General features: G+C 54.9%; 1 protein-coding gene across 3 annotated transcripts in view; it reads left to right on the top strand.

The window, feature by feature from the left end:
- KIAA0232 overlaps positions 1-20386 on the top strand; it is a 68338-nt gene extending 47952 nt beyond the window's left edge. The window contains exons 6-9 of one of the 3 annotated variants that reach the window (XR_013998463.1): positions 908-4103; positions 6173-6248; positions 11067-11175; positions 18011-20386. Coding sequence is in view for 2 of the 3 variants with exons in the window: in XM_081132669.1 (XP_080988795.1) it covers positions 908-4103; positions 11067-11175; positions 16036-16133; positions 18011-18190 (3583 nt within the window). In the remaining variant the exon portion in view is untranslated. Of the gene's footprint in view, positions 1-907; positions 4104-6172; positions 6249-11066; positions 11176-16035; positions 16134-18010 lie in introns of all 3 variants that reach the window. The other 2 variants (XM_081132669.1, XM_081132670.1) reach the window with 2 other exon arrangements.
- Positions 20387-26799: the final 6413 nt, after the last annotated feature.

Raw genomic sequence — 26799 nt, 5'->3', positions numbered from 1 at the left:
TGCAGTCTGTCCTGCTGTGAAGTCTGTCGTGGCCACCAGTTTCTCAGCAAACTGAAAACTGTGCTCCCTTGGTTTCAAGCCCTCTAAGCCAGCCTCCCTGACCTCCCACCCTGCACTCCAGGAGTGGCTGGTCTAATCAGGCTGCGGTCCTGGGGGCACGTCTTGTGTCCCACATAGTCCTGCGCCTCACAGGTGGTCCTCACTACACTGCTAGGTCTCTGGAATGCCGAGGCTCACCGTGGTCCACTTTCTCTAACTGTCCTGGCCTCGCTAGCCTTCTCTTTTCTGAACACTTGCATACTGTAAGCCCCACTAATTCTGGGGGTCTACCTAAAGCCTGGCATTGTGCTGGCCTTCTGAGAAGAAACAAGTCACTTAAGAAGGTGGTGCTGGGACTCATTTCACAGTTAATGCCTTACTCCTCACAGCTCTGTGAGGCAGGTACTGTTATTGCCCCCCCCCCTTTTGTAATGGAGCCTCAGAGAGGTTAAGTAACTGCCTGAGGTCACACAGCTGGAGAGTAAGGCAGGGTTTGAATTCAGGAATTGTGATTTCAGAGTTTGTGCTCTGAACTGCTTTCTTGTACAGCATTTCAGCTGCGTGTCCCTGCAGCCCTCACCCCACAGCGGGGAGAGGGACCAGGGCACGGAGTAGAGTTTGTGTCACAGCACAGTGGTGGCTGAGGGACAGTGAGAGTCAGAGATCTCAAGGGATGACACTTTGCCACTGCATCCTGTTTCTCACTGTGGCTTAATTAAAACTCAGACTTTGAAGACAGAAACTATTTAGACATCTTAGTGTTCTCCTGCCGCGTACCTCGGCGCCCGGGGAGGGCGTGGCCCTGTCCCTGGTGACCGAGGGTCCCTAGTCCTGCGATGTGAGCGCGCTGACGCCCGCTGTCTTGCAGGTACTACGAGGCGTTCCCGCCGCTGTCGGAGAAGCCGGTGTGCCCGCAGGAGACCGCGACGGTGTGGAACTCGGCCAAGGCGGGCTCCTGCAGCTCCTCGTCCTGCGCGTCCACCGCCCCGCCCGCCAGCACCGACACCTCCTCCCCCGGGGCCGGGGAGCGGCAGCCGAGCGCCCAGGGGCCCCCGGTGCCCGAGAAAGCGCCGGGCGGCAGTCAGCGCGACCCGGAGAGCAGATGGGGCGCCGCCGCGGGGGACAGGCCCGCCGCGTGCAGAAAGCAGGGCCGGCCGCGGCCCGAGGGGAAGCCGCGGCCGCGCTCCTGGTCCTCGGGCTCCAGCGAGGCGGGCTCCAGCTCCAGCGGAACGCACGGTGACCCCAGGGCAGCCGCCAGGGGCGTGAGGGCGAGGCCCCGGGCGCGGGACGCCCGGCTGCGGAAGGGGCGCAGCGGGCCCGCCAGGCCGGCGGCGCGGCGCGGCGAGAGGGAGAAGGCGGACAGGGGCGCCCCGGGGGGCAGGCCGCCGGGCCGCCGCGCGCGCAGGCCGGCCGAGGACGGGGGCGGCGGGGACGCGGCGGGCAGAGCGCGGCCGGCGGGCGGCCGCGGCGAGCGGGGGCTCCGGGAGGAGCCGCAGTGGTACACGGAGCCCATCGCGCACTACCTGCTGCCCGCCGGCCGGCGCAGCAAGCTCGAGACCAGCTACCGGAGCCCGCCCGGCGCGCGCGCGCCCGCCGCCTGGGGCTCGGGGCCGGGCCCCCGCGGGGGCCGCGGAGAGGCTCGCGGCGCGCTCCTGGCGGCCGGCACTTTCGTGGACGGCCGCTTCGTGGAAACGCCCGCCGTGGCCGGCGGGGAGGAGGGCCTGGCGGGGCCCGCGCTCTGCCCCCCGCGGGGGGACAGCTACCTGGATGATATTCATCTCTCGGACTTTACGCACTTCTGTGAAGTGGGCGTTGATCAATCCACGTTGGATCCCGGTGCCTCAGACGCGCTGCTCGGAGAAAGTCGGATCCTGAACATGATTCGGCAGAAAAGCAGAGAGCGAACCGACTTCGAGGCAGAATGTTGCTTAGTGTTAGACGGGATGGAGTTGCGAGGGGAGCGTGCAATATGGACAGATTCCCCCAGCCCGGCGGGCGCCGAGGGCCTGTCCCTGCGGGACCTGGGCAGCCTGGCCCGGTTCTGGGAGCGCGGCTCGTCCAGCTCGGGCGACGCGGACGGGGAGAGCTTCGGGGGCGAGTCCCCGCGGCCGTCGCCCGCGGGCGCGCCCAGCCCGCACCTGCTCGCCGGCGGCCAGGAGCTCTTCTCCGATGCGCTCGAGGGGCCCAGCTCGAGCACCTGCTTCTCAGTGTTTGAAGTGCAATGCAGTAATTCTATTTTACCGTTTTCTTTTGAAACACTCAACTTGGGGGAAGAAGAGACAGACTCTAGTGCGAACGTGCTCGGGAGAACCCAGTCCAGGTTGCTGATTTGGACCAGAAATAGTGCCTTTGAAGAGAACGAACACTGTTCTAATCTCTCCACGAGAACCTGTAGTCCGTGGTCCCACTCAGAAGAAACCCGCTCCGACAACGAGACCGTAGGCGTTCAGCTCGAAGAATCCACGCAGTTCAACGCAGAAGATGTTAATTATGTCGTTCCTAGAGTCTCGTCAAATTATGTAGATGAAGAACTTCTAGATTTTCTGCAAGATGAAACTTGCCAACAAAATAGTAGAACTTTAGGAGAAATTCCCACGGTAGTTTTCAAAAAAAAATCTAAACTAGAATCTGTCTGTGGGATTCAGCTGGAGCAAAAGCCAGAAAGCAAAACCTTTGAAACTGCACCAGTGTGTGGTGGAAGCAGCCCGCGTGGAGATGGCTACAGCTCAGGGGTTATTAAAGACATTTGGACAAAAATGGCAGATAGGAGTCCTGTGGCTCTGGTAGAAGTAGAGAGAGTTGCTGATGAGTTGTTTCCGACAGATGTAAATAACTACTGCTGCTGTCTGGATGCGGAAGGGAAAGCGGAGCCCCTGCAGGAGCCCAGCAAGGCCGTGCAGAGGTCCGAGTACCATCTGTGGGAGGGACAGAGAGAGAACCTGGAGAAGAGAGCTTTTGTTTCTAGTGAGCTCTCCAAGGTGGACGGTGGTGACTATACGACTCCCTCCAAGCCCTGGGATGGAGCCCAAGAGAAAGAGAACACCTTCATTCTTGGAGGGGTTTACGGAGAACTGAAAAGCTTCAGTAGCGACGGGGAGTGGGCCGTCGTGCCGCCCAGCCACACGAAAGGAAGCTTGTTGCAGTGCGCGGCCTCCGACGTCGTGACTATCGCGGGCACGGATGTCTTTATGACCCCGGGAAACAGCTTCGCTCCGGGCCACAGGCAGTTGTGGAAGCCCTTCGTGTCGCTGGAGCAGAGTGACCCGCCGAGGAGCGGGGAGAATGGATTGAATAAGGGATTTTCTTTTGTCTTCCATGAAGACTTACTGGGAGCTTGTGGTAACTTTCAGGTTGAAGATCCTGGACTTGAATATTCATTCTCTTCCTTCGACTTAAACAACCCATTTTCACAGGTTCTCCACGTAGAATGTTCATTCGAACCGGAAGGGATTGCGTCTTTCAGCCCTAGTTTTAAACCGAAGTCAATCCTCTGCTCCGATTCAGACAGTGAAGTTTTTCACCCCAGGGTATGTGGCGTGGACAGAACACAATACAGGGCTATTCGGATCTCCCCTAGGACTCATTTCCGCCCGATCTCTGCGTCTGAGCTGTCCCCGGGAGGAGGGAGCGAGTCCGAGTTTGAGTCTGAGAAAGACGAAGCCCATGTCCCCGTTCCTCCTCAGGTCGACGCTTTCGAAGACCCGCAGGCGGACCTCACGCCGCTCGAAGAGGATGCGGAGAAAGAAGGCCACTACTACGGGCAGTCGGAGCTGGAGTCGGGGAGGTTCCTCCCCAGGCTGAAGAGGTCTGGGATGGAAAAGAGCGCCCAGACGTCACTGGATTCCCAGGAGGAGCCGGCTGGGACCCTGCCAGCGGGAAAGCAGAGCCAGTGTTTGGAATGTAGCATGAGCGAATCTCTGGATATCAATTTAGAAAGCTCGGAAGCAAATTGTAAAATAATGGCACAATGTGAGGAAGAAGTTAATAATCTTTGCAGTTGCAAAGCAGGTTGTCAGTTCCCTGCTTACGAAGATAACCCCGCTCCTTCTGGACAGCTGGAGGAGGTATGTCTGGGGGGTGTGGGGGTTTATTTGATAAAGGAATTAGATCAGACTTGACCCCAAGAACAGCCACATCAGGCAGGGAAAGATGGGGTTAAATTATTGGGAAATGAGCATAACTGTCTTAAAATTAATCATTCTTATCATTTTACATAAGGACTTAAAATGGTTGATGTTTAGAAACTTGAACTAGACATTTTTTGCAGAGAAAAGACATTTTAAAACAAATCACAGGATGTAAGAGTCTTATGTGTTGGCTTAATATGCACATATTATGCTTAAAGCAGAACCTAATGCATAAGCCTTACAGCTTCCACAGTTGATGAGTTGGGGTGGCGCTTACTCTTCAAAAGGCCCTTTTGTTGGTGGCAGCGGGAATGGTACCAGGTGTTAGAACAGTGGGGTCAAACCACCTTGGTACTTGAGTTCTGGCTAGGAAAGAATTCAGAGCCGATACTCAGACTGTAAGAGAACATTTTAGAAAATCATAGAGGCAGAAGTAATTTGTAGCAGAAATGGCCTTAGGAAACAGATTATAGAGGCAAAGGAAAGGGGCCTTGGAGCTTAGACGTGAGGAAGGTCAAGGTGATGGCTTGGGGGAGCGGGGAAAGGCCCACGCATGCTCCCTGGAGGGAGAGTGCTGGGTCCTCTCTCCTAAGGGTTTTAAGGGGGGAGATTTTAAGGGAGGTCCCAGGGGAAGATCTTGATAGAATATTGAGCAGCTTTCCAGGGGTGCTCTTTCTAGGTCATGCTATCTGCTGATTGGTCAGCGCCAGGGGTCATTACCCAATGCAGCTGGTCCTGATGTCAGCTGTGGGGTCTCTTGTCTGGTTTTGCTACTTTTCTGGGCCTGGAGCTGAAATACAACTGAGGCCTAGATGTTATCTCGGGAGGAAAGGTTGGGGCTCCAAACTGCATGACCAGCTAGATATGCTAGGGGACAAAAGGTCACCCTGGGGACAAGGTCCCACGTTGCACTTGTCTGTTGCTAGGCACCCGGGGCTTTCTGCCATGGTGACTTCCTGTATCTGGCCCATCCTTGCCTTGCTCATGTCTGTCTGACTGCCCACCACACTTTGCTCTTCAGAAGTAGCAAGTCCCTCTAACTGCCTCTGAAACACTGAAGTCAGTGAAACCTGCATTGAGTTCTCTACAGTACACCGTGGTGCATGTAAAACCGAACCCACAATTTAAGTGCAGGAAAACGGCTACAGAACCTGCAGAACCTGTACAAATGTACCTCGATTTATACATAGTACATACCCCTGAAGCTATGGGAATTGTCTGTTACATCTGACAACTGAGTAGTAGTTTTGTTACTGGGAATCGGTGTACCCTTTGTGCCTAAGGAGTGGTTTGAGGTTAAATTGATTGTACAAGAAACAACACTGAACGCACAACTACCTGTTTCATGAGGAAGCACAGTGATCTGCCCCTTTCCCGCCATTATTTGATAGAGCAGCACCTGGCCTTTCTCAGGAACACAGTTAAAAAGATAGTTGGAGGTGGTTAGAGGTCATGACCCCTGTGGTCTGAGAGCAGATGAGTGTCGCCCTTCCTCCCAGCTGTCCTGCACACCCCACCCACCTTTGGCTCATCTAGATCCTACCTGTGCTATGAGGCCCTCAGATCCCACCTCCCTCGTTGGCACGTTCCCTGATTCCTCTCACCTCCCACTCCACCCCCTCCTGCATCAGAAGCAGTACCTCCCTTCTCTTAATTTTCCATGCATTGCTTGCCTCTTAATTGCATTTTCCATTCTTCACGAGTCACTTACAGACTTTCATTAGATTTTAAGCTCCTTATGGGTGCAGACCGTGCCTTCCTCATTTGCTGGTCAGCGCCCCGGTCTGGACCTGGGTGCGTGTGACAGCAGGAAGCTCACAGGCGACAGGAAGCTGCTCTAAGGAGCCTGCCTGGAGGGCCTGGAGACAGGGATTCAATCACATTCAAACACCGAACCTAACTTGCAGAGAACAAAGCCAGTGTTGCTGGCCTTTATCTGTGTGTCCGCTGCCCCGCCTTCCACCCTTAAATATTCCTTTCTGTACTTTGTATCTCACTGGCTCCAGATTGGGAAGAAAGAAAAGGAGGGAAGGAGCTTGATGCCGCATCGCGCTACTGCACTTCCATATTCCTGCGCTTCTCGTATGTTGATGTGTTCATGTGTTATCAGAATTCTGGGCTGTCTGCAAGTTTTTAGCCACCAGTAGTCCTCAGAGGACATTGTGGGGTCACCTGATGGTCTCGATGTTGTTGGTACCACCAACCCTCGTCTTGGCAGCGTCACCACAGTTTAGAGCCCATCGGAGCCCACTTCGTAGATTCCTAGGGGGGAGAGGTGGAGAGAGTGGCCTGGAAGGACAGCTTGGGGTCAGGCTGGAACCAGCGTGTGTGCCTTTGCACCCTCACTGCCCGGTCAGCCTTGGGAGCTTCTGCAGGCTCTTCCCCTTCCCCGAGTGAGGACACTCTTTACCAAGGGCAGTCTAGGAGCCCCATTGTAAAAGTCACTAGTTGCCTGCCTATGTCAGAGCAAGTGGACTAAGCATGTAGGATTTCTAGTAGAATTGGTGCCCAGGAGCACGAATTACGATTCTTTTCAAACCTTTGATTCGGCAAACATTTATCACGTTCCTGTCACATGCGCATCACTGAATTAGGTGCCCTGGATGAACAGGGCATTGTCCTTGCCCTCGAGGATTCCAGTCTAGCCTGAAGACAAGTCTGTAAACAGGTCATTTATTTTAATTCAAGTGGGTAATTCATTCATGTGGTTGAAAATCTGATTTTACACAGTGGAAAGGTCCCTCCCCAGCAACAGCCACAATGAGGAGTTCTGGTGTCTCCCTGAGGGTATTTTCTGCATTTAAGCAAGTATATGTTCACACCTGTTCCTCCTATCTTTTTACTGAAATCGCACTTTATTGTAATCACCCTTCCTTTTTTATGTTCTGCACACTATTCCAGTGTATGGACGTACCATCATTTACCCAGCTAGTCCCTTGTCTTTTAGGCAGTTTTAGGCAACATGGTAGGTGGCGTGGTGCAGGTGAGCACAGGGTGCGTGGGAGACAGAGGAGAGCCCTCCGAGCCTGTGAGAGTCGGGGGGCTTTGTGAGGATACCTGCGGGCTCAGGGGCAGAAAGGAGGCAGGCACACTAGGCAAGAGGAACAGCATGAGTGAAGGTAAAGAGGCTGGAAACGCACTCCTCACGTGTGCAGGCCACTGCCAACAGTAGCTCATGGCTCCCGAGGGCTAGCAGTGTCTCAGGCATCCATTTGTGCATATAGCTCTGGCAACAGTATCCTGTCATCTACTTGGTGGCCGGCTGGGTGCCGTGCATTTTCAAGCACAGGAAAGAGGCAGAGGCTTGGTCCTGCCTGCAGGAATTTGCAGTTCAGGAGAGGACGCCAGCTGTGTGGCCGGGCATAGAGTGTGCCAGGGAGTCAGAAGGCTCTGATGAGCGGAGGGAGTGGGACATCCTGGGACTGCGGCACCCAGCCCACCAGTGCTGGTGACCATGCCCGCTGCTGGGCACATCGCCCTGCTGAGTGCCTGCCCACAGAGCTCTGCAGTGGGTCCCCCTGTGGCCACCAAGGACAGCAGGTCCAGAAGGTGGAGCATTTGGCCCCATCCCAGTCTAAGGGACCAAGCCGGAGTTCTTTGCACAGTTTTGCACTTCCTGTCAGTAAAGGGCAGCTTCAAACAGCCCGGGTAGTGTCTCTTCTGGGTCCCTGTCACTCTGTATCTCTTCATTTACATTTCCTTCCTTTTCTTCCAAAGAGCAAGGCTTATGGGAGGCTTTCTTTTCCTTCTGTGACCCAAATAACTGAGAACTGACTGGCAAAGGCAGTTCCAGAGCCCAGCTCACAGAGGCACCCAGAGCCCTTCTCACCAGGCTAAGACTATGCGGTGGGAATTGAAAGCGGGGAGGGAGCCTTTGCCTAACTTCCATCTTCTGAGCATCACTGAGCATTACACCTGCTGCTAGAAACTTTTCTGTCAGGCTGTCTGGGTTCAGTTTGTCTTCTCTCTTCTCTCGTACTGTTAAGGGCCTATTATGCCCGGGTGCTGCTCTAGATGCTGGGTGCAGGGAGCAGACAAAGTTGCTGGTCGGTGGAGGTGCACTCAGTGACCACAGAGTGCTGTGGTCTGTTGGGACATAATGCTGTGGGAAGGAGCGGGGCTGGGCAAGGGTGTGTGGAAGGAGAGTGCCTGGAGGAGTTCACCATGATAAATGTGGCATCGGGGCAGGCTTCCTGTGCAGGCACAGTTTCATGGAAGGCCTGCCGGTGAGGAGGCCAGCCAGGGAGCTGTCTGGAGGGAGGAGGGGTCCTCAGACGGGTGTGCCTGGCTCGCCCCGGCTCTTTTTCCTTCCTCCATTCTTTTTTCACTCTCTTCATTACCAAACCAGAAGCTGAATTAATACATTAAACACATTATTTAAGCAAAGCACGGTCATCTTTACTGTGCAACCTAAAAGCTGGAAATAGCTAAGTCGAAAGATGTCATAGAATGACGCATATCCATTCGGCAAAGGTAATGTGATCAATATTGTGGTAACTTTGACAGTGTCGATGGTCACTAGGCTTACCGTGGTGATCACTTCCTTAGGTCTCTAAATGTTGAATAACTGTTGTACACCTGAGACAAATATAGTATTGTATATTAACTATATATATTTTAAGTATGTTTTTATTTATTTTAGAGAGGGGGGAGAGAGAGAGAAACATCTATGTGAGAGACATCAATTGGCTGCCTCCTGCACACCCTACTGGGGATCTAGCCCACAGCCCAGGCATGTGCCCTGACCAGGAATTGAACTGGTGACCTTTTGGTGCATAGGATGACTCTCATTCAACTGAGGCACCCATGGCTTACTAACTATATTTTAACAAAGAAATCAGGAGACAAAGCAGCATAAAAAAAATAATACATATACATTGATTATGTGTTCAGTGTAGCATAAAATGGGACAAAAAAATCCCTGCCATTGGCATTGACACTCACACGGAGAATGCAGAAAAAATTCTTAAAACTGTGGCAGAAACTGGAGTGATCTCACCAGTGGTTTCAGCAGGACAGACAGACAGAAGGTGCTAATCGGGAACTTTAGGCTGGGTGGAGTCTTTGCTTCAGATACTGGGCATCTATGTTGTGCCAGGCCCTGCACCTGGGGGTGAAAGGTAAATAAGACATAGTCCCTGCCCTTAAGAAGCGTACAGTCGGGTTCTCCTCATGCCAAACCCCCTGTGTTCACGCTGACTCAGCTCCTTGCCAGAGCCGGCACCCCTGCCTGCTTCCGGACCTCGTGCTGTCCTTCACCCTTTCTCTGTCCCTTGTCCTGCGCCTGTTCCCACGGCCTCACGAGAGGAGTCAGAGAAAGCTGTGTAACTGCACTCACACATAGAGCACCCGTCACTCCACTCCTGCCGGGGCATTTTCTTCTCAAATAGGAACTGTTCCCTCCAAATTCCTCTGTGCAGTGCTGCCCTGGGCATGACGGAGGGAGTTCAGTCCAGGGAGCCTTCCCTGGGCTCCTGAGCAGCACTAAGTAACTCACAGACTGGGGGTGTCTCGGAGAGAAGGGCAGCAGGTCGAAGGTGCACTTGATCACCTTGAATTAACAGCACATCGTCGCATTGCTGGCCTCGGCATTAAGCCTAGCCTCGGCAGTGCCTTTGGCCTTGGTTTCTGTTGCTCTGATCAAAGTACTAATTTTCATTGTTAGAATAAGCTGCAGCAGATAGTGATGGCTGCCTGACCTCTCTGGGTAGACAGTACTACTCTCCTCCCGTTTCTGATCAAGGCGTATTTCTGAAAAGTTGGGTTAAGTGAAAATGAAAGTTTGAAGGCTGGTTCCTATTTTGTTAAATATTAAAAAAAACAATTGCTGAATCAAAAAGTTCTAGACCCATAAAATACTTTAAGAGAGTAACAAAGTCCTGTTAGAGAACTGGTGAGTAATAGTTGCTAAAACAGTTCAGATTTTAAACTTGAACACTAATGAAATGTCTTCTAAAGCGATAGAGATGTGTGCAGTGTTCACAGGCCTGTCCACTGCGCAGACGTCTGTCGAGTGCTAGGGGCTGTGGGAGGTACAGAGACACCGACACGGGGCCTTACCCTGGGAGAGCCTGCTGTCGGGCCAGTGGAGGAGGAGGGTTGCCCTGGCCACCAGTGTGCCAGGGCGCATGTGTTGACTGCAGCTGACCACCCACAAGGACACTGTTGCCCGTTGACCGCTGGCCACATCGCTTCCATGCCTTGCCCAGGCAGGTGGGTGGGATCTGGCTGGGACTTGAGAGTTGAAGCCTGGATTCAGACTTGGGTGCCCTCTGGGTCTGGGTGCCGCTTTGCCCGGGCCACAGAGATGCAGGGAGTGTGGATCTCCCACTCTCGGAGTCCTTCCCCCTCATTTCAAAGGCCGTGTCCTGGTTTGAACCTGAGTTAGCCTCAGTGGTACTATGTGGCCTTAGTTTCAGGTTCCTCCTGGTTCTCATTGAAGCAGATAATTCTGTTTTAAACATATTTTGGCCAATAACTGCCTGTAAAATTTCCTTCTGTCCCATTTGCTCGTCCTTGACCCCTCGAGCCTGGCTTGTGAAGAGGAGGGTCCCCGTTTCTCTAGAGCCCCCCATACCAGCAGAGCCGCAGGACCCCCGTCATCTCTGCTCTCCGAGATCTAGAAATCGGCCTCACTTGAGGGTATTTCCTGTATTACGCTTTTGCCTTGTAAGGATTTTGTGTGCGTGAAGATTTTCATTCCACTTCCAGTGTAAGTGCTTCTTAAGAAAAGTTCTCTGTGCTGTGATGACTTTGGCTGTTTTACTCCCCTTGTCTAGAACAGGAAAGAACACTCATCAATGTAAAAACACTAGGGTTGTAGTCCATAGTTAGTGATTGAATTTGTTCTGTATCCTGAAAGTTTGTGAACTTTTTCTGTATTTGGTTCAATCTAAACAGTTTCCCGTATTGAGCACTGATGTACAAGGGATGACTAGACGTCAAGAAAAGCAGACCTGGTGGGAGAAGGCCTTGTACTCTCCTCTCTTCCCCACGTCAGAGTGCGAAGGTAAGGCAGCCTCTTAGGCCCGTTATTCGTGTTTCTAATTCATTCAGAGCATTACATTCTTCTGCTATGAATATCGGCCCGAAAAGCATTTACCAAGAGGTTTCAGTGTGGCTAGCATTTGTCAGGCACTGGGGACACAGAGGACAATGAGAGCCAGTCCCTGCTCTTAAACTCCACCACAGCCCGACGTGGGGAGGACATGGAGACGCGTGCCAGCGGTGCTGGCTCCCAGTGAGTCCTGGGGAGGAAGGTGGTGCGTGGAAGCCTACAGACCGCTGGGGAGGGGCAGTGCCGGGAAAAGAGTGGCTGCAGGAAGGCCAGAGAGTCCAGCAAATCAAGGGCACAGGGCCCCGCTGGGTTGTAGCTTCTCAGGAGGTGTGGGAGCCCCGCTGGGTCAGGTAGTGTTTACCATGTGGGAAGGGAAGGCCACTTAAAGGATTTCAGATGGAGGGTGTCGGATCTGTTTTAAAACAGTCCTAGCAGCAGAGTGGAGATGGAATAGAGACACTGAGGGGCTTCAAGAGGTGCTGTAGAGGATGCCAGGGTTTGTTGAATAACTTGCTGTGAGGAGTGAACTGTAAGGGGGAGCTCGGGGAGACCGGGCAGAGGGAGATGGGACCAGGAGGTTTGGTGAAGGTGATTTTTGTCTGTGAGCCTCCCAGGTAGACCCATCCAGAAGCTATAAAACACCTGGGTCTGAAATTATGAGAGAAGTGAGCACTGAGGAGGCACCTAAATGGAGCAGCGCAGGCAGCTGAGCTGGTCTGGTTGCTGCATCTCCCAGGCTTCAGCGCTGGCCTCAGTCTCTCCTGTCAGCCCCGTGGGGCACATAAATCACTTGCTGGTATTTGACATTCACATGTCTTGTTTCCCCAGCTGGTTTGTAGCTAGTGTTGCCGCAGTGCTGTCCCTCACTGCCTGGGATGCCTCACCTGCCGGGTGCTCGGGTGCCTGCACTGGCCTCCCTTCGCAGCCCCACCTCAGCTGATGGGGGAAGGCCAGAGTGTTTGCTTGTCTCTGTTCTGTGGACGCAGAATCATCTTCCCAACTCTGCCTTCCTCCTCCCCCAAGGTTTGCTGGGTCAGAAGGGGAGCACAGAGCGGGGGCTGCATTTTTAGCACTCTGTTTATTTAACAGCACTTAGTAAAGACCTGTTGCGTCACCATTTACTAATACTATTACTTGGTTGCCCTTTAACATTTACAAGGGACCCTCAGTATCTTTTTTGTTATGTAACTCCCACAGAAGCCGCATGCGCTGTCACTGTTAGTTTTCAGGTCGGGAAGCTAATGCTCAGATTTAGTAATTTGCCCAGAATCGTGCACCGACCTTCGAGCTCAGGCTTGCGTCAAGCTCAGGCTCATGTCCAGCCGTCGTCTTAATTCCAAAGCCATCTGCACTTGGTTCCAGGGAGACACTGGGGCACTAGGAGCACAGACCTGCCTTGACTCATGTCTAGTCTGGTTCCCTGGGTGCGTGTTAAGTCACAGGCACAGTTAACAGAAATGCAGGTAGCAGGGGCCAAGTGCCCCAGAGCACTGCAGCAAGGACACCCCCCCCCACCCCCCCGAAGAGCCAGGGAGAGGGATGGGCTGCAGGCAGGGCCTGGGAGTCGAGAAAGCCCAGCACCTGGGAGGCTTAGGATGACTTTCATACACTCAGAGTTCTTCCTTTGTCAGTGTGTCCCCAGCTATGTCGCTGCCCTGGTCCAGTTTCCTGTCATTCGTTAGTGAGAAATCCAATTCCAGCTCTTAGCTCTGGGTGCCTGGTGTCTCCACGGTCCTTTGGTAGTGCTGTGACTGTTCGTGCACAATGCGTTTTTATCGTGAAACACACAGAGCAGCTCCCAGTGGATACATAATGGTGACTTTTGACTCCCAAGTGCGGGTTAAATCCTTGCACAGCTGCCTCATGGTGTTCAAACCGTCGTTATTTCCTCTTACAGGAGCGGGGGCCTGTGGTTTCAGGTTGGCCAGAGAAGCATGCAGCCTCTCCCCCTCAGCTAGCCTCAGCTCCTGAAACTTCTAACTTTGCTAATGATTAACACAGGCACGTGGCTCGGAGTCAGGGCTGACCTGGGAGTTCTCAGCCCCCCGGGAAGGAGGAGCATCCTCCCATTCACAGCGAGGCAGCTGGTCCCTGTGCCCAGAGCCGCGTGGGAGCCTTGCTCGCGTGCACTCTGCCACCTGCCGGCCTTGCTGTGCATTCGTAGCCATTCAGCTAATACTTCTTGCATGCCTGCCTCTGCTGGGCACTGTTCTAGGCGCTGGGGATGCAGAGGCAAGGAGGCCGAGTCCCTGCCCTCCTGGTCAGCTGACATGTGAGCAGGGACCTGAGGAAATAAGGACATAAGCCATGTGACACAGGAGCTTCCTGCGGGGAGAGGCACCCGGCAGAGGCCCTGGCTGGAGCAGGAGTGCATTTGCTGTGCTCTAGTGTGCCTGGCAAAGGGCACACGGCGGAGGGGGGAGTGGGGGGGGTCAGCCAGGGAGCAGGGGGCCAGACCCCAGGGCCGCACTGGAAGTGTGTGTCATTTTAGCCTTAAAGGGAGAGCCCTGTAGGAAGCCAGTGTAGGTAATAGCTAAGCCCTCAGGAGACAAAACAGGTGGAATCAAGTGCCTGTCACTCGCTGCTGGACCTGGGCAGTGACTGGGTCTTCCTGTGCCTCCGTGGTCTGTGTTTATAAAGAGGCAAAAGCTGAGCCTCCCTGAGAGGACACCTGTGAAGGGTGAAGTGCCCAGAACAAACCTGGCACAGTCACAGCCAGACGTGACCACCTCAGCATGAATGGGGGTCGTGAGAACACTGACAGTGAGGAAGTTTCCTCTCCTGCAGCGTCACAGCCCCTGTGCACAGACAGTGCCTTAAGCAGGGCCGGGGCCGGCGGCACTCATCCCGCTTCCTCTCAGGGAAGGTGTCCCCTCCCCCCACTCTCCTCAGCTGGTACAGGTGCTAAGCCACGGGGTAGGGCGCTGGGGCATGGGAGCATGGTCGGGCCAGCCGAGGAGAAGGTGGCTGCCTGGAGGGGGTAAACGGGTGTCCTGCCTCATCAGAGTGTGAGCTGTCCTCCCGCTGTCCTAGAGCAGCCAGTCCCCGGCCCAGGGCTTCGGTCCCTGTGCTTACGGGAGCTGTACTGAGTGTGCCCCCGCTGTACGGGACTGCGCCTTTTCTTTAACTTGCCCGGAAATCTGTGAGGTGCATGGTGACCCTGTGTTAGAGACGAGGGCACGGGGCTCGGAGAGACTCTGTCAGCTTGCCCCGTTACCTCACAAGTAGCAAAACCAGGAATCCGCTGCCATCTGTCCCAGAGCCTGGTTGTTTTCACGAACCTAAAGTAATAAATGAGGACCCGAAGCAGGTTCTGGCAAGTACAGCGTGGCCAGTGCGGCCTTGGTGAGAGGCCAGGCAGGGCTCAGGTGGCCTTCCTTTGGCACAGGCCCACCGCCCAGTGACGGGAGGGTACAGCGGCCACTGAGCACTGGCCCTGTCCTCCGCTTTCATTAAGGGGCAGCCTGCCATCTCATTGAACACCTGGGAAGCAGATGCTCAGGGGTATTAAAGGACTTACACAGTGATGTCAAAAATGGTCCAAACCCAGGCCTGCCCGAGGGCTCTCCACCCCTCACTGCGTCGCCTCCAGATCTGTTCTGTAGAGTCATAGTGAACAGGGCGCTGGTCTAGGCGAAGGCCATTGGGTCTCAGCCCTGGCTGAGGGAAAAGTCAACTATCATTAAAAAGTAAAATTATATATATGCATCTATATATACACACATGCGCGCGCGCACACATAAAATACTGGTGGGAGCTGGGGGGAATTACCTGGGAGCTTTTTGGAAAATGCTCATACCAAGCCTCCTCCCCAGGCCAGTTGAGTTGGAATCTCAGATGAGGACTCGGCCTGCAAACCTTCCCAAAGCTCCGAGGTGATGTGAGGGCACAGCCAGGGTTGAGAGCCACTGGGCACCTGCTTTGATCCCTTCTCATTTCAGCTCGTAGGTCTTTATTCGTCCTTTTCTGTGGCCGATCGCCCAGTCAGACTCCTGCCTCATTGTCTCTCTGGCCCCCAGGGGAAAGAAAGAAGTGGGGTGTGTGTGAGAGAGAGAGAGAGAGAGAGTGTGAGTGAGTGAGTTGCGGAGGAGCAGACAAGGATGCTGCCCTGCCTTGTTTTCTCATTGACTTCCTCGAGTCCGAATTCCTTTGATCACGTGTTATACAGACGTACATGCGGCACATTGTCTGTCTCCCTCCATGCAACGTACACCCTTTCAGGCTCCGACCTTGTCGGTCTTTTATCTTGTGGTCCTAGGTCTATGACATTATGGTGTGAATGCAGGACACCTGGGAGGTATTGCAGGGCCTGCCTCATTATGGTGTGAATGCAGGACACCTGGGAGGTATTGCAGGGCCTGACTCTTTATGCTGTGATTGGAGGTATTGCAGGTTCCTTCCAGACCACCAGATAAAGTGAGTTCACAGGAAAGTGAGTTGTGATCTTTTTGCTGGTGGAGGGTCTTGCTTTCAGTTTGTTTTTTAAAGTAAATCTGTGACGCGCAGTAAGACAAGGTGTGGCTGTATGTGTTTGTTGAGTGAATGTGTCATGTTCAGATAACAGGAACATATGGTTATCCTGGCCTGGATTTAAAAAAAAAAATCTCAGTCTGTTAAAAGAAGTTTTAAGTTGGCCTAGTGTTTTCCTCACACAGCCCTGGCCGGCTGCTTAGTGAGCACTTGACCCCCAGGGCGGGCAGACCTAACTGATCTGACTTTCAGCAGAAGATGAAGCGAGAATGTCTGTCTCACATCTGTCTTAATGGAATTTCCCCCTTTCCCTTTTTTCCCTTCTCCACACAAAATGATAAGACTGTTACACAAAAGCCAAGGGAGAGAATGGTATAGAAGAGCATCCAGATGCTAAAGACATGCCCTGTAACGAAGAGCATCCGTTAGATTTTAATAGGGTAAGTGGACTGTCCTGCTCCTTTTAACCTGCAAGTGGACACGCCCCTCACTGAAGACCCCGGGAGTCCTGGGGCTGCCCCTCCCCCCTCCCCTCCCCTCCCCTCCCCTCCCCTCCCTAGCCAGGAGGCTCCAGCGGTGACCTTCCTCCTCTGTTGACCTTGCTCCTCTGTAGCGTAGCCGTAGTCGAGGTGGCTTCTCCTCCCCTCCAGCCCTTAGGCTCCCGGAGTCCTCCCTTCCTCCCTCCCTCCGCTGTCCTTCCAGAGGGAGTTTCTAAATCCACACCTGGGCCCGCCACTCCCAGAACACCCGTGGGTGGGCACCCTTCCACCTTCCCCAGCACAACACAGGGAGCCCTTTCTGCGCCCCCCCGCACCGCCCAGCAGCCCCTGCCCGACTGCGCGTCTGCCTCCGGTACAGGCCTGGGAGCTCCCCGAGGGTGGGCGGCAGGACAGGGCCAGAGCGCTGGCGCAGGCAGGCAGGCGAGTGAGTGGAAGGAACTTCTTCCTTAGTGTGACTGTCAGTGTCAGCCAAGTGCTGTGAGTGTTCTTCCGAAGCTCCCAGCACGCTCTCATCCTGCGTCCATGCTGCTGGGCCGCAGCCCCTCCTGTCAGCAGGCGCCTCCCACCACCCGCTTCAAGCCCAGACCCCGAGGCCGTTCACCCACGTCTCCCCTTCCACATGCAGCCTGGGTGCAGGCCTGACCACCCCCAGCTGTTCCAAATCCTCCGCTCCGTCTCCATCGCTCCCTTCAAACCGCCGTTCCCGGGACAGCTGCTGGGGGCTTTCCCCGGCCTGCCCCTCCCCCTTGCTGTCCCTCAGTCTTCTCTCCACACAGCAAGGCAGACGACCGCACAGGTCTGACCTGCCCCCTGCAGTCCTCACAAGCCTGCGAGGTAGGTACTGTTATGCCATGTGCAGGAGAGGAAACTGAGGCACACAAGCTTCAGAACCCTGTGCCTCAGGTCCTACAGCTACACGCTGAGTGCATCCCAGAGCTGGGTGAGAACCGCAGCCCCTGGCTTAGGGCCCACACTCCTAGCCACTGTCCTTTGCTGCCTTAGACGAAATCCACACTCCTGCCATGCCCCTGAGGCCCTGTGTGTGTTGTCCCCACGTGCCCTAGTTACTATGACAGGTGGGGGATGTTGTTAGTTACTGTGATGGGGGGGTGTTGCTAATTACTATGATGGGGTGGGGCTTTGCTAGTTACTATGAGTAGAGGGTGGGACTAGTTACTGTGATGGGGTAGGGGAGGGTTACTAGTTACTGTGCTGGGAGGGTAGTGTTGCTAATTTACTATGATGGGGTGGGGAGAGTATGCTAGTTACTGTGATGGGGGAGGGGCTACCACTTGCATTTGGCGTCCTGGGGCAGAGATACTGACCATGGGTGTGTGGGAGACAGCTCCACGCAACAGTTCTCCCTAAAAAGTACCGGTACTGATAGGACCCAAGTTCAGACGCACAGCCAGGCCCCAAGCAAGCTCTGGCTGTGGCTCTGGCTCCGCTTGCTTCTAAGCCTTCAGGTGAGGCCTCCTCTCCTCAAAGACCTGCCTCCCCTGGGACTCCTCCCATCTGAAGTGCTCGACCGCGCCGCCGGCCAGTCCCCTGAACTCCCACAGAGGGAGGTTTTGGGGGGGGGGGGTGCTGGTCTCCCCTCTGGGAATGTGAGCCATGGGGGGCGTGCCATATGTGGCATCCAGTGCCCTGCCCAGTGCCTGCCTCTGGATCGGGGAGGAGAGGCTGCTTTGCTTTGAGACAGTAAAACTCTTCATGTTTTTTAACTCCACAGGAAACATCAGTGATTTGTATGCAGTCACGCAGCCCTTTGGAAAAGTCTGGCTTTTGACCTGTTAAAACGTATTCCTTCCTCTCAGGTGTCTTCTGTTTATGAAGCGAGGTGCACAGCGGAGAGAAGCTCTGGAGCGGAGGCAAAGGGCTCCCGCAGGAAGCTGTGCTCCAGCGCCAGCTCCGGCTCCGAAGACACGGGCTCGGATGGCGCCGGCGAGTGGGCCGAGCCCAGCGAGGAGGAGCTCTTTTCTCGAACTCATCTCTAAGCCTGCAGAGTAGCACACATCATTGTTTAAAAACGAAATGGGATGGAAATTACCCTTTTGTGAGGCTTGTTAATCTAAAACAACAACTTAGGTTTCTTCTCAATTAACTGAGTCAGATCAGTAATTACCTTTTTCTTGCTTATTTTAGAGTTGAGGACAGCTATCCTGTTGAAGATTTTTTTCTCAAGCTGTTAAATTCTTGGCTCTTTGAAATAGACTAGATTGTGTTGTCAAACCAAGAATGGGTGTGCATGTGCTTGTCTCAGAAATACCACTCTCCTTGCATCTCACCTGTGGTCACTGTCCCCTCCTTAGCATCGCAGTGGCTGCGACCACTTCCACCCTCTAGAGACGCGAGCTTTGGGACGTGCGGGCTCTCTTCTCTGAGCACTGGGATAGAAACATGTCCCCCGCAGTGGATCGACGCCTCCCCGAAGACGAGAGGGAGGCGTGGGCGACTCAGAGTGGGCGACTCAGCGGGTCTTCACTCAGTAAGGTCGTGTACATCGGAAGTAGCATAGGGCGCGCTTTTAGAGACTTACAGAATACTGTGTTTTCTCTCTTAGGATTTCCCCTGCCGTGTCATGGAAGATACTGTGGTTTGTGACTTCATTGCTAACTGAAGTAGCCAAGGATTCGGGGTGTGGGGTAGCACGTGGGGTACAGTGGGGTGAGAGGGCACAGGCCTATTCCTGTGTTGTCACTATATTGGCACCAGAGCACTGTCCAGGGTTCTCTGTGGCAAGTCTGACAATACTTGGTGAGGGTCTTAGTTGCAAATTATGATTTTTTCAGCACCTACATTGAATCAAAACCCCTAGAACTCAAAATCATAAACATTCGACATGCAGTAGAGGCCACACCCCATCACCCAAAGGATCCTTGGCTGCTGCAGCTGGCGACTCTTGGGGCTGTGATTTAGTGTAGCTTAGATCTCCTTTTGTGTTTGAGAGAATGTTCTGGGCAAGTCGTGTGTGGCTGCCTCGGGGACTTGCTTCCCTTCTCCACGGGGCCAGAGGTCAGTGGAGTCCTTAGCTCACTGCCATCACCACCTCTGCTGTGCCACAGGCGGAGTGAGGAGGAGCAGTGTTTGCAAAACCTACACATTTAAAATTGTGGTTTTTTAACCAACTCATTATTTTTTTAAAGAACAAACAAAAAGCACCTAATGTGTGAAATCAGGTTAGCATGTCTAACATCAGGAGCGTCAGGAAGGTCTGCTGTGGACAGGACGGCTTCCCCACTGACTTTGGGAGGCAGTGAACACATCGCAGTCTACCAGCTGCGAGCTGGACTGGCTGAGAAATACAGGATTTGTTTTGAGCGCTGGGTTTTGTTGCCTTTTTCTTAGTTGATGACACAAAACTCCCTCTAAGGCTGTGGCGTTCCCCCGGGCTCTGCGTGCTCACCGAGGACCCGAGGGCCTGGGTCTGACAGCACACGGCAGGGCTTGTGTGGCACGCATGTCTCCTGACACTTTAAAGTGTGTGTGTGTGTGTGCGTGCGTGCGTGCGTGTGGAAGGTTTCACGTTGCTGTTATTTATTTAGAGATTTTATAAGGTTTTATGTATTTTTCTTTCTTCCAGAGCTTCCTAAAAAGTCATTAGCATCTGCACTGAAATATAACTTAACAGCAAAAGCAAAAAAGGATTGGGTGTTGTAAATTCCTAAAATCACTACCATGACGATTGTCCTAGAAGTCGTTGCTTATGTAGCAGAGACCAAATATATTTCAGACAACACCTTTAGCCAGTTGATTTTGGACAGCTGCTTTGAGGAGGAGACGGACAGCTCCAGGTGGGAGAGGCGTGACCTTCCTTCCCCACGAGGGAAGATGCCTGCACCTTCCACGGGTGGGGATGGGTTCCAGTGGGCAAGGGGATTAACAGACTATGTATTTATTTGTTTTCGTAGCTAAGTGGCTGGAGCCCAGAGGCTTTCAGCAACAGAGTTGAAAGTGTGGTTTTTAGTTTTGTGAATGGATGATCACAAAGATGAAGCATTTTTAAAAAGTTGGCAAAACGCTGAGACACACTGTGGTATGAAGCGCATTGCACATCCGTAGCACTGAGGTGTCCGTTTTGTCCCGGGCTGAGATTTCCCCGTGGTTGTATTGTTCTGATTTCACGTACACCGAGTAACCGATTTTTTGTTTTCTTGTGGAGTTAACACCAAAATAAAAAAATCTAAAAAACAGTTGGTTGTCTTTATTTATCATAGTAAAGACTCCCCTCCTCTTAATTACTCATGTCATTCCCAGCCAAGGTTGTCCCTTCTTACCCCACCGCTGGCCGGTGTGCTGGAGAAGGGGGGCCTGCTGAGCACGGAGTCTGTCTCCTCCCCCTCCCGCCCCAGCTGCTGCCTCAGGCCTGCAGAGAACACAGCAGTTCTGGACCTCAGTGGGAGGTAGACAAAGCTTAGTTTTTTTGTTCTGAAAAAAATATATGTGTATGATATATATATTAACAGGACAGTGTTCATTGTAAAAAGGATACCAGTGTATTTTTTTTTAATTGATATTAGAGAGGAAGGGGGGAGAGAGGGAAATACTGATTTTTTTGTTGTTTCACTAGTTTATGCATTTAGTGGTTGATTCTTGTATGTACCCTGACCGGGAATTGAACCTGCAGCCTTGATTTATTGGGAGGTTGCTCTAACCAAGTGAGCCACCCGGCCAGGGCCTAAACCATCTATTTTTAGAGGAAGACTCACCTGTACTTCCATCTGTCTGAGACGGTAGCTTCCAGCATTTGTGCAAAGCACTCGCTGACGGCTGAATGTGTATGTGAATGTACGTACATAGAGAAAATGAGAGGCTGAGCTCCCGCTGCTCTTCTGTAACCTCAGGAGCAGGTTTTTATCAGGCGTCTTCACGTCAGTGACTTGAGACCCGTGTAGTTTTTACAGGTGCGTTACTGTTGTCGGGACACAGGGTTTCTGTTGATGGGGGCGCTTCTGTGGCCGCCCTGCGCGGTCACTCCCGAAGGAGACGCCGCCTTCGGAGCGCCCGCGGCTGCCCGTGCCAGTGCCGCCAGCCTCCTACCGAGCAGGAGGGCCGGCGGCCTGCGTTTGAAGCTGGACACTCCTCTCTCAGTGCGGTGAGCTGATGTGTTTGCTTTAGGCAGGTACTTTCCAGTTAGCGTTTGCTTTTCATCTGGGCGGAGGAGGGGTGGCTTCTCTACAGAGATCTAAATTGTATTCTCTCCGTTTTCTTCCTTGTGGCTTTTCAGTGCTTTCTCCATCTTTAGGAGGGTAAAACATTCGCCCGTGTTTTTCTAGACCCCATGCGTGTTCTGTAGGATTAACCTGTGAAGCATATGTATTGTGTATGGGAAGTGAGGCCTACGGATTCAGCCTCCGTTTCCCCGGCTCCCTCGCCAGCCACCACAGTGTCTTATGAAGCCCTCGCCCACCCTGATTTAAGTGCCAGCTGCGTTGGGCTCCTGCAGTGTGGACCCCAGGCCAGGCCCGGCTGCCTGCTGGCCTGCAGCCTTGTCAGTTAAAGCAGGTCCAGGGCGTAAAGCGGTGCCCTCAGCCCTCTGAGTGAGCTGACGGGGCAGTCAGTGGGCGTCCCTCCAAGATATGAGCGAAGCCATTCTCTGTATGGCTGCTCTGCCCAGTTGGGTGGGGAGGCAGCTGAGGCAGCTGTGACCGGTCACCCAGCATGAGGTTCCCTTTCCCGTGGGTTTGCCTCACTGCTTGGATGTGTGCCTGGTGGCCTCACCGATGTGGGCTCCCCAGTGCTGTGGCTCTTTAAGAACCATCAGCTTCACAAGTGCCCGCACCTGCAGGAGCAAGATGGGTGCTCTGCCCACATTCACCCCCCCCCCCAGGAGACTGAGCTCTGGCCTGTCACTGTCCCCAGGAACCCTGACATCACAGCCAAGTGCTTTCTGAACAACCAAGGGGCATAAAGTCTCTCTTTAGATGAGATATCTAAAGTGCTCAGGCACTGCAGATGCCACCCCAGCAGGCTCCGGGCACGTGGGCCAGGTGGCTGTGGCAGTGCCCAGGAGGCCTGTTTCTGCACAGCAGTCCAGGAACGGAAGGGAGGGCCCAGCCCCAGCGTCTCTGGAAAGCAGCCAAGCAGATGGCATCACAGACTGGGCACTGCTGCGAACACAGACCAGGGAATAAGCTTCTGCTTTGCAGCCTGCCGCTGGCCTTGCGTCACTGGGCAGGTAGCTAATGACACTTTTGGGGACCGTTGCCTCACTTTACAGAACTAGCAATGACTGACGATAACACCAGTGCCTGACATTTGGATAGTATAGTTGTCGTCTGCTAGTAATAGTCACAGCTAGCACGGGCTCACTGTTGCCAAGCATTGTGCCATGTTAACTTATGAGGTAGGTGCAAGTGGCCCATTTCATAGATTGGGCATCTGAAGCACAGTAAGATGTTAAACACATGCCAGTCTCCCACCCGGTGACTGGTGGAGCCACGATTTGAACTGGGCATCAACTACAGAGCCCATTGGACACTCCCCAAACCTCCATCGTGCCGAAATCCACGAACCTAAAAAGTATGTGTAGGGTCATTGGTGACTGCTGCAAAGCGGTGTTTCTCATCACTATGAGCTGTGTTGTAAGGGAGTCACCTACAGGTGTCCAGACTGAGCCGGGGTGCCTGGGCACAGGTCCTGGTTTACCACCCTCTGGCCGCGCTCCTGGGCCAGGCAGCTTGTCCCCATGCCCTGTCTCCGGGGTGGGAGTGGAGATCCTAACAGGACCTCTCATAGGGTTGGCTGTAAACAGTACAGCCACTCAGACACTAGCTCACCCTCACCAAGACCTGCCTCCCTGTGGTTCCTGGAAAAAGGCAAAGCCGGAAACACAAAGGAGAAGTTGCCACACCCCAGTCCCGTAACTCAAGAGAATCACATCTGCTGGTGGCCTTCACTTCCTCCCCGCGCCCCGCCTCCACCTGGTGATGGCAGAGGCCTGCGCCACTGGGTGCTGACCACCGTCACCGGCCCTCACGCGGCTTCCTCAGTCCTGTCCTGTCACCCTAAAGTGGGGTCACACTATCCCTCCCCGGGCTGGCCAGGCTCGAGGGCAGAGGCCAGGGGCAGCGGCAGAACCACGTGTGCCCGTCAGAGCCTAGCCCTGCGGGGAAGGGGCAGGCTGGGGCCTGGCTGCCCGTGTCTTTCCCAGGGCAGGCAAGGGGCCTGCTGCAGCTCAGACACTGGGCCTGCCACTTTGTGTCACAGTCCAGGGGACCCTCCAGGGACCCCAGGGCTGGAGAGGCCTATTTGGGGGATGGAAGGAGCCCCACCCTCTGGCCTGCTACCCCCACAGGCCCTGGCTTCCCAGAACGCCAGCCTAGTCAGATGGGGATGAGGCCACCCCCCCTTCCAGACCAAACGGGCTACGCGGCATGCTGGCCTCGGGGAAGCACAGGGCAGGCCCGCCTGGAGTGTGGGCATGGGCGTGGGCGATCCTCCAGCCTTCTTTTCCCCAAGGTGTGAACTGAAGACCCTCGCTCACCAGCCCTGTGCCCGGACTTGGTCACTCTCTTCCTGACTGGAGTGGCCACACCACCTGTTCCCTCCAGTGGCTGGGCCCGGCCGGTTGGTGACAGGCAGATCAAGCCGCTGTCTCCTCACCTGGGTGAGGACAAGCTCCCGAGTGCACCTTGCCTCCCCCTCCCCGTTCCTTTCCCTCCACACGTGTTCCCCCCTCCTCACACATCCCTCACCCTGGGGCAGGTCCAGGAGGCTGGGTCAGCACCCCCCCAAACAGGAGCTCCTTCCCTGACCCAGTGGCATGCCCACTGCCTCGGGTCCTGCCCAGCCATAGGGGTGCCCATTGCAGAGACCCCCTGGGCAAGTGTAAGGGGCTTGTGCAGGAATGAACGCCCACCTGCCTGCAGTGGCGAACTGGGCCTGCTGATGGCTCCTCACTCCCAAGGCCAGGGCGGCCGCCACTCCACTGCGCCCCCTCCCACCTTCACCTTCAGACCTCGGCAGAGGAACCAGAACCGACTGCTGAGCTGTGGGTTCAGGTCCCTTGAGGGCTCAGAATCCTGGCCTGGGGGTGGGCTGCAGGCTGGGAGCCTGAGGGCCGCAGCACAGGCACCCGGCTGGCCCAGCCTCGGCTGCAGCAGCAGCAGCAGCGTTGAAAGGAGCCTGGACCACGGGTCATAGACCCCAGGCGTAGGAGGGCCTCTAGCAAGTCCTGGCTCCCTTCTGGCTTCACTCAGCTCCTCTCCTCCGACACAGGCCTGGGACACTGCTCTTTCTGCCCAGGACACAGTTCCTGCTGGTCACGGTGTCAGACATGACCACAGCGTCCTCCCGCAAACTGCAAGCTGCAAGCCAGCGATAAGGGAGCTGCCCTGGCCGCCTGGCATGCGGGGTGGGGGGAGCCTGTGCCCAGACCTCGGAACTGCTTACAGAGGTTAGGGACCCACTGGGTCACATTCCTAGCGGCAAGCCCTGGCTCTTAACTGCAGCCGTGCACTGGGCTGGACTCGGCCCCCCACACCTGCCCTGCCCCCCCCCAGAGTAGCCTGTGCCTGTCCCCATGCCCCACCCCTGGGAGCCCGTATGTGCCTGAAGTTGGTCCTGTTGGCAGCTCCCTCCTCCCTTGATACAGCCCCACCGGGGATGCTCGGTGAGCCCTCTCTTCCGCATGGTCAGGTGATCCTTCTGGGCCCCTCACTTCCCTGCCTCTCCTGCTTCCCCAGACCAACCCCCAACCTGTGCCTCCCCTTTCCAAGCTGGGCAGGAATTGGAGAGACCTGGGCCTCTGGGTGGCTTTCTCACACTGAACTGAGGTCACCCCCCCCCCCCACACACACACACGAATGCTTCTCTCAGACCTGGTGGTATTGTACCTGGAAAGGGTTTTGCTGGACGAGGCTGGTGGGCAGTGGGTCCTTGCTGCCTATTGACCTAACCGAACCCTCATGGTGGAAACGGGGACAGCAGGTTGGGGTCTTTTGAGGGACAGGGATTCTTCATGGTGGCATTAAACTGCTAATTAGGACGAAAAAGGGGCCTTGATTGCAAATAGGGTTTGTAAACATTCACTTATTGATTCAGCAAAGACGAGTCAAGAGCCTCCTATGTGCCGGGTCCTGTACCTGATTCTGGTAATAAGTTTTATTTTTCTAGATCAGGAAACCTCCCTCGGCCCTTGTGTTCTGGTAAGAAAGACATCACCGTTCCCTCAGATAAACCCGAGGCTCCCTGCAGCCCGCCAGAGCCACGCCCCTGCTGCCTGCTCAGGACTTGGAGGGAGGGGCGTGAAGCCCCCTGCAAGCCTGCTCAGCTATTTTCTTCGGAAGGCTCTCCCTTATCTTGCTCCAGATATTCCTGCCTGGCAGCCCCGTGGCCCCTCCGACTCTGGGACCCCGGGAAGGGGACAGGCTGGTGGTGCAAAGTGGAGCCTTCGGGTGCAGCTGTGCCCTGACCTGGGCCACGTGGCATCTCTGGACCAGGCAGGGGGCCGAAGGAGGCACAGTCATCGATTTCAGACACTTGAGGCGGGGGTGGGGTAGGGGGTGGCCCTCCTGCAGAACGAGCTACACTCTTCCTAGGAAGAGACACGAGGGGCTGCTCCCAACTGCAGACTGGCTTCCACAATGTGGTTTCCTTCTGGGCCGTGCGGGCCCCTCACAGCCCAGGTCACAGAAAGGGCGGGAACTGATGCCGGGCACAGTCTCCCCTGCAGGGCTGACCGCCTCCCAGCCCTGTGAGGAGGCTGCATGGGGCAGCAGGGGGAGCCTGGTGGTGGGACCCCGCAGTCAGCACAGCCATCCTCAAACTGTCCCGAGCACCTCCTGTGCCACTGTTAAGCTCAGAATCGAGAGACCACTGACCAGGACCCAAGGAGGCTATGTCCAGGTGGCCTGGGGGAGGTGGGACACTCTGGGAGAAAACCAGGCTGGATTCAAATCCTGCCTATGGACTTGGCTGCTGTGGGGCCTTGGGCAAGAAGGTTCCCCTATCGGAGCCTCAGTTTCCTCTCTCCACTGGGGCAAGGGTGCAGGGAGCAGACACACAAGGGCAGGGCTTGGTAAGGCTCTGCGTGGGCCCCAGGCTGCCTGCTAGGGACCTGGGGACTGCACAGACCCCACAAGGCACCAAGATATCTAGGAGGCTGCTGGAGCCCAGTGGCAGCTTGGGGGTGGGCATGGGGGTTAAGAACAAGGTTGATGTTCTGAGGGCAGGGCACCTGGGGTAACGTGTTGAGCCACCACTGGAGGAAACCAGGGATTCGAGGAGGAAGGGAGTCCCCGGAGATCCAGGTAGAGGGCAGAGCGGGTGCAAAGGCGGGATGGGGGAGAGTTCAGGTGCTCTGAGAGCAGCAGGTAGGTCTGTGCGCCTGGAGAGACCTCAGGCTCTGAGCGAGGGCCTCTCACACGGACGGGGTTGCCCCACAGTGTGTCATCCAGAGCAGGAAGCAGCTGCATGCCCCTGCCCACCTCTGCCCTCTGCACCCACCTCGCGCGGTTCCCACGTGAGACCTGATTCCTGCAGCCTCTAAATAGGGCTTTGCTTTCCGATGGTGGCAGCAGCAGGCAACTGGGTGATGCCTTTAAAAAAAAAATAAGGCTTTTTGGAAAATTCCACTGTGATGTGATGTTAACAGGGAGCGCCA

Source organism: Miniopterus schreibersii, assembly GCF_964146895.1.
Source record: "Miniopterus schreibersii genome assembly, chromosome: 1".
In the NCBI taxonomy this organism is placed as follows: domain Eukaryota; kingdom Metazoa; phylum Chordata; class Mammalia; order Chiroptera; family Miniopteridae; genus Miniopterus; species Miniopterus schreibersii.
The sequence above is the reverse complement of the archived record's forward strand: the minus strand, read 5'-3'. Positions and strand labels throughout refer to the sequence as shown.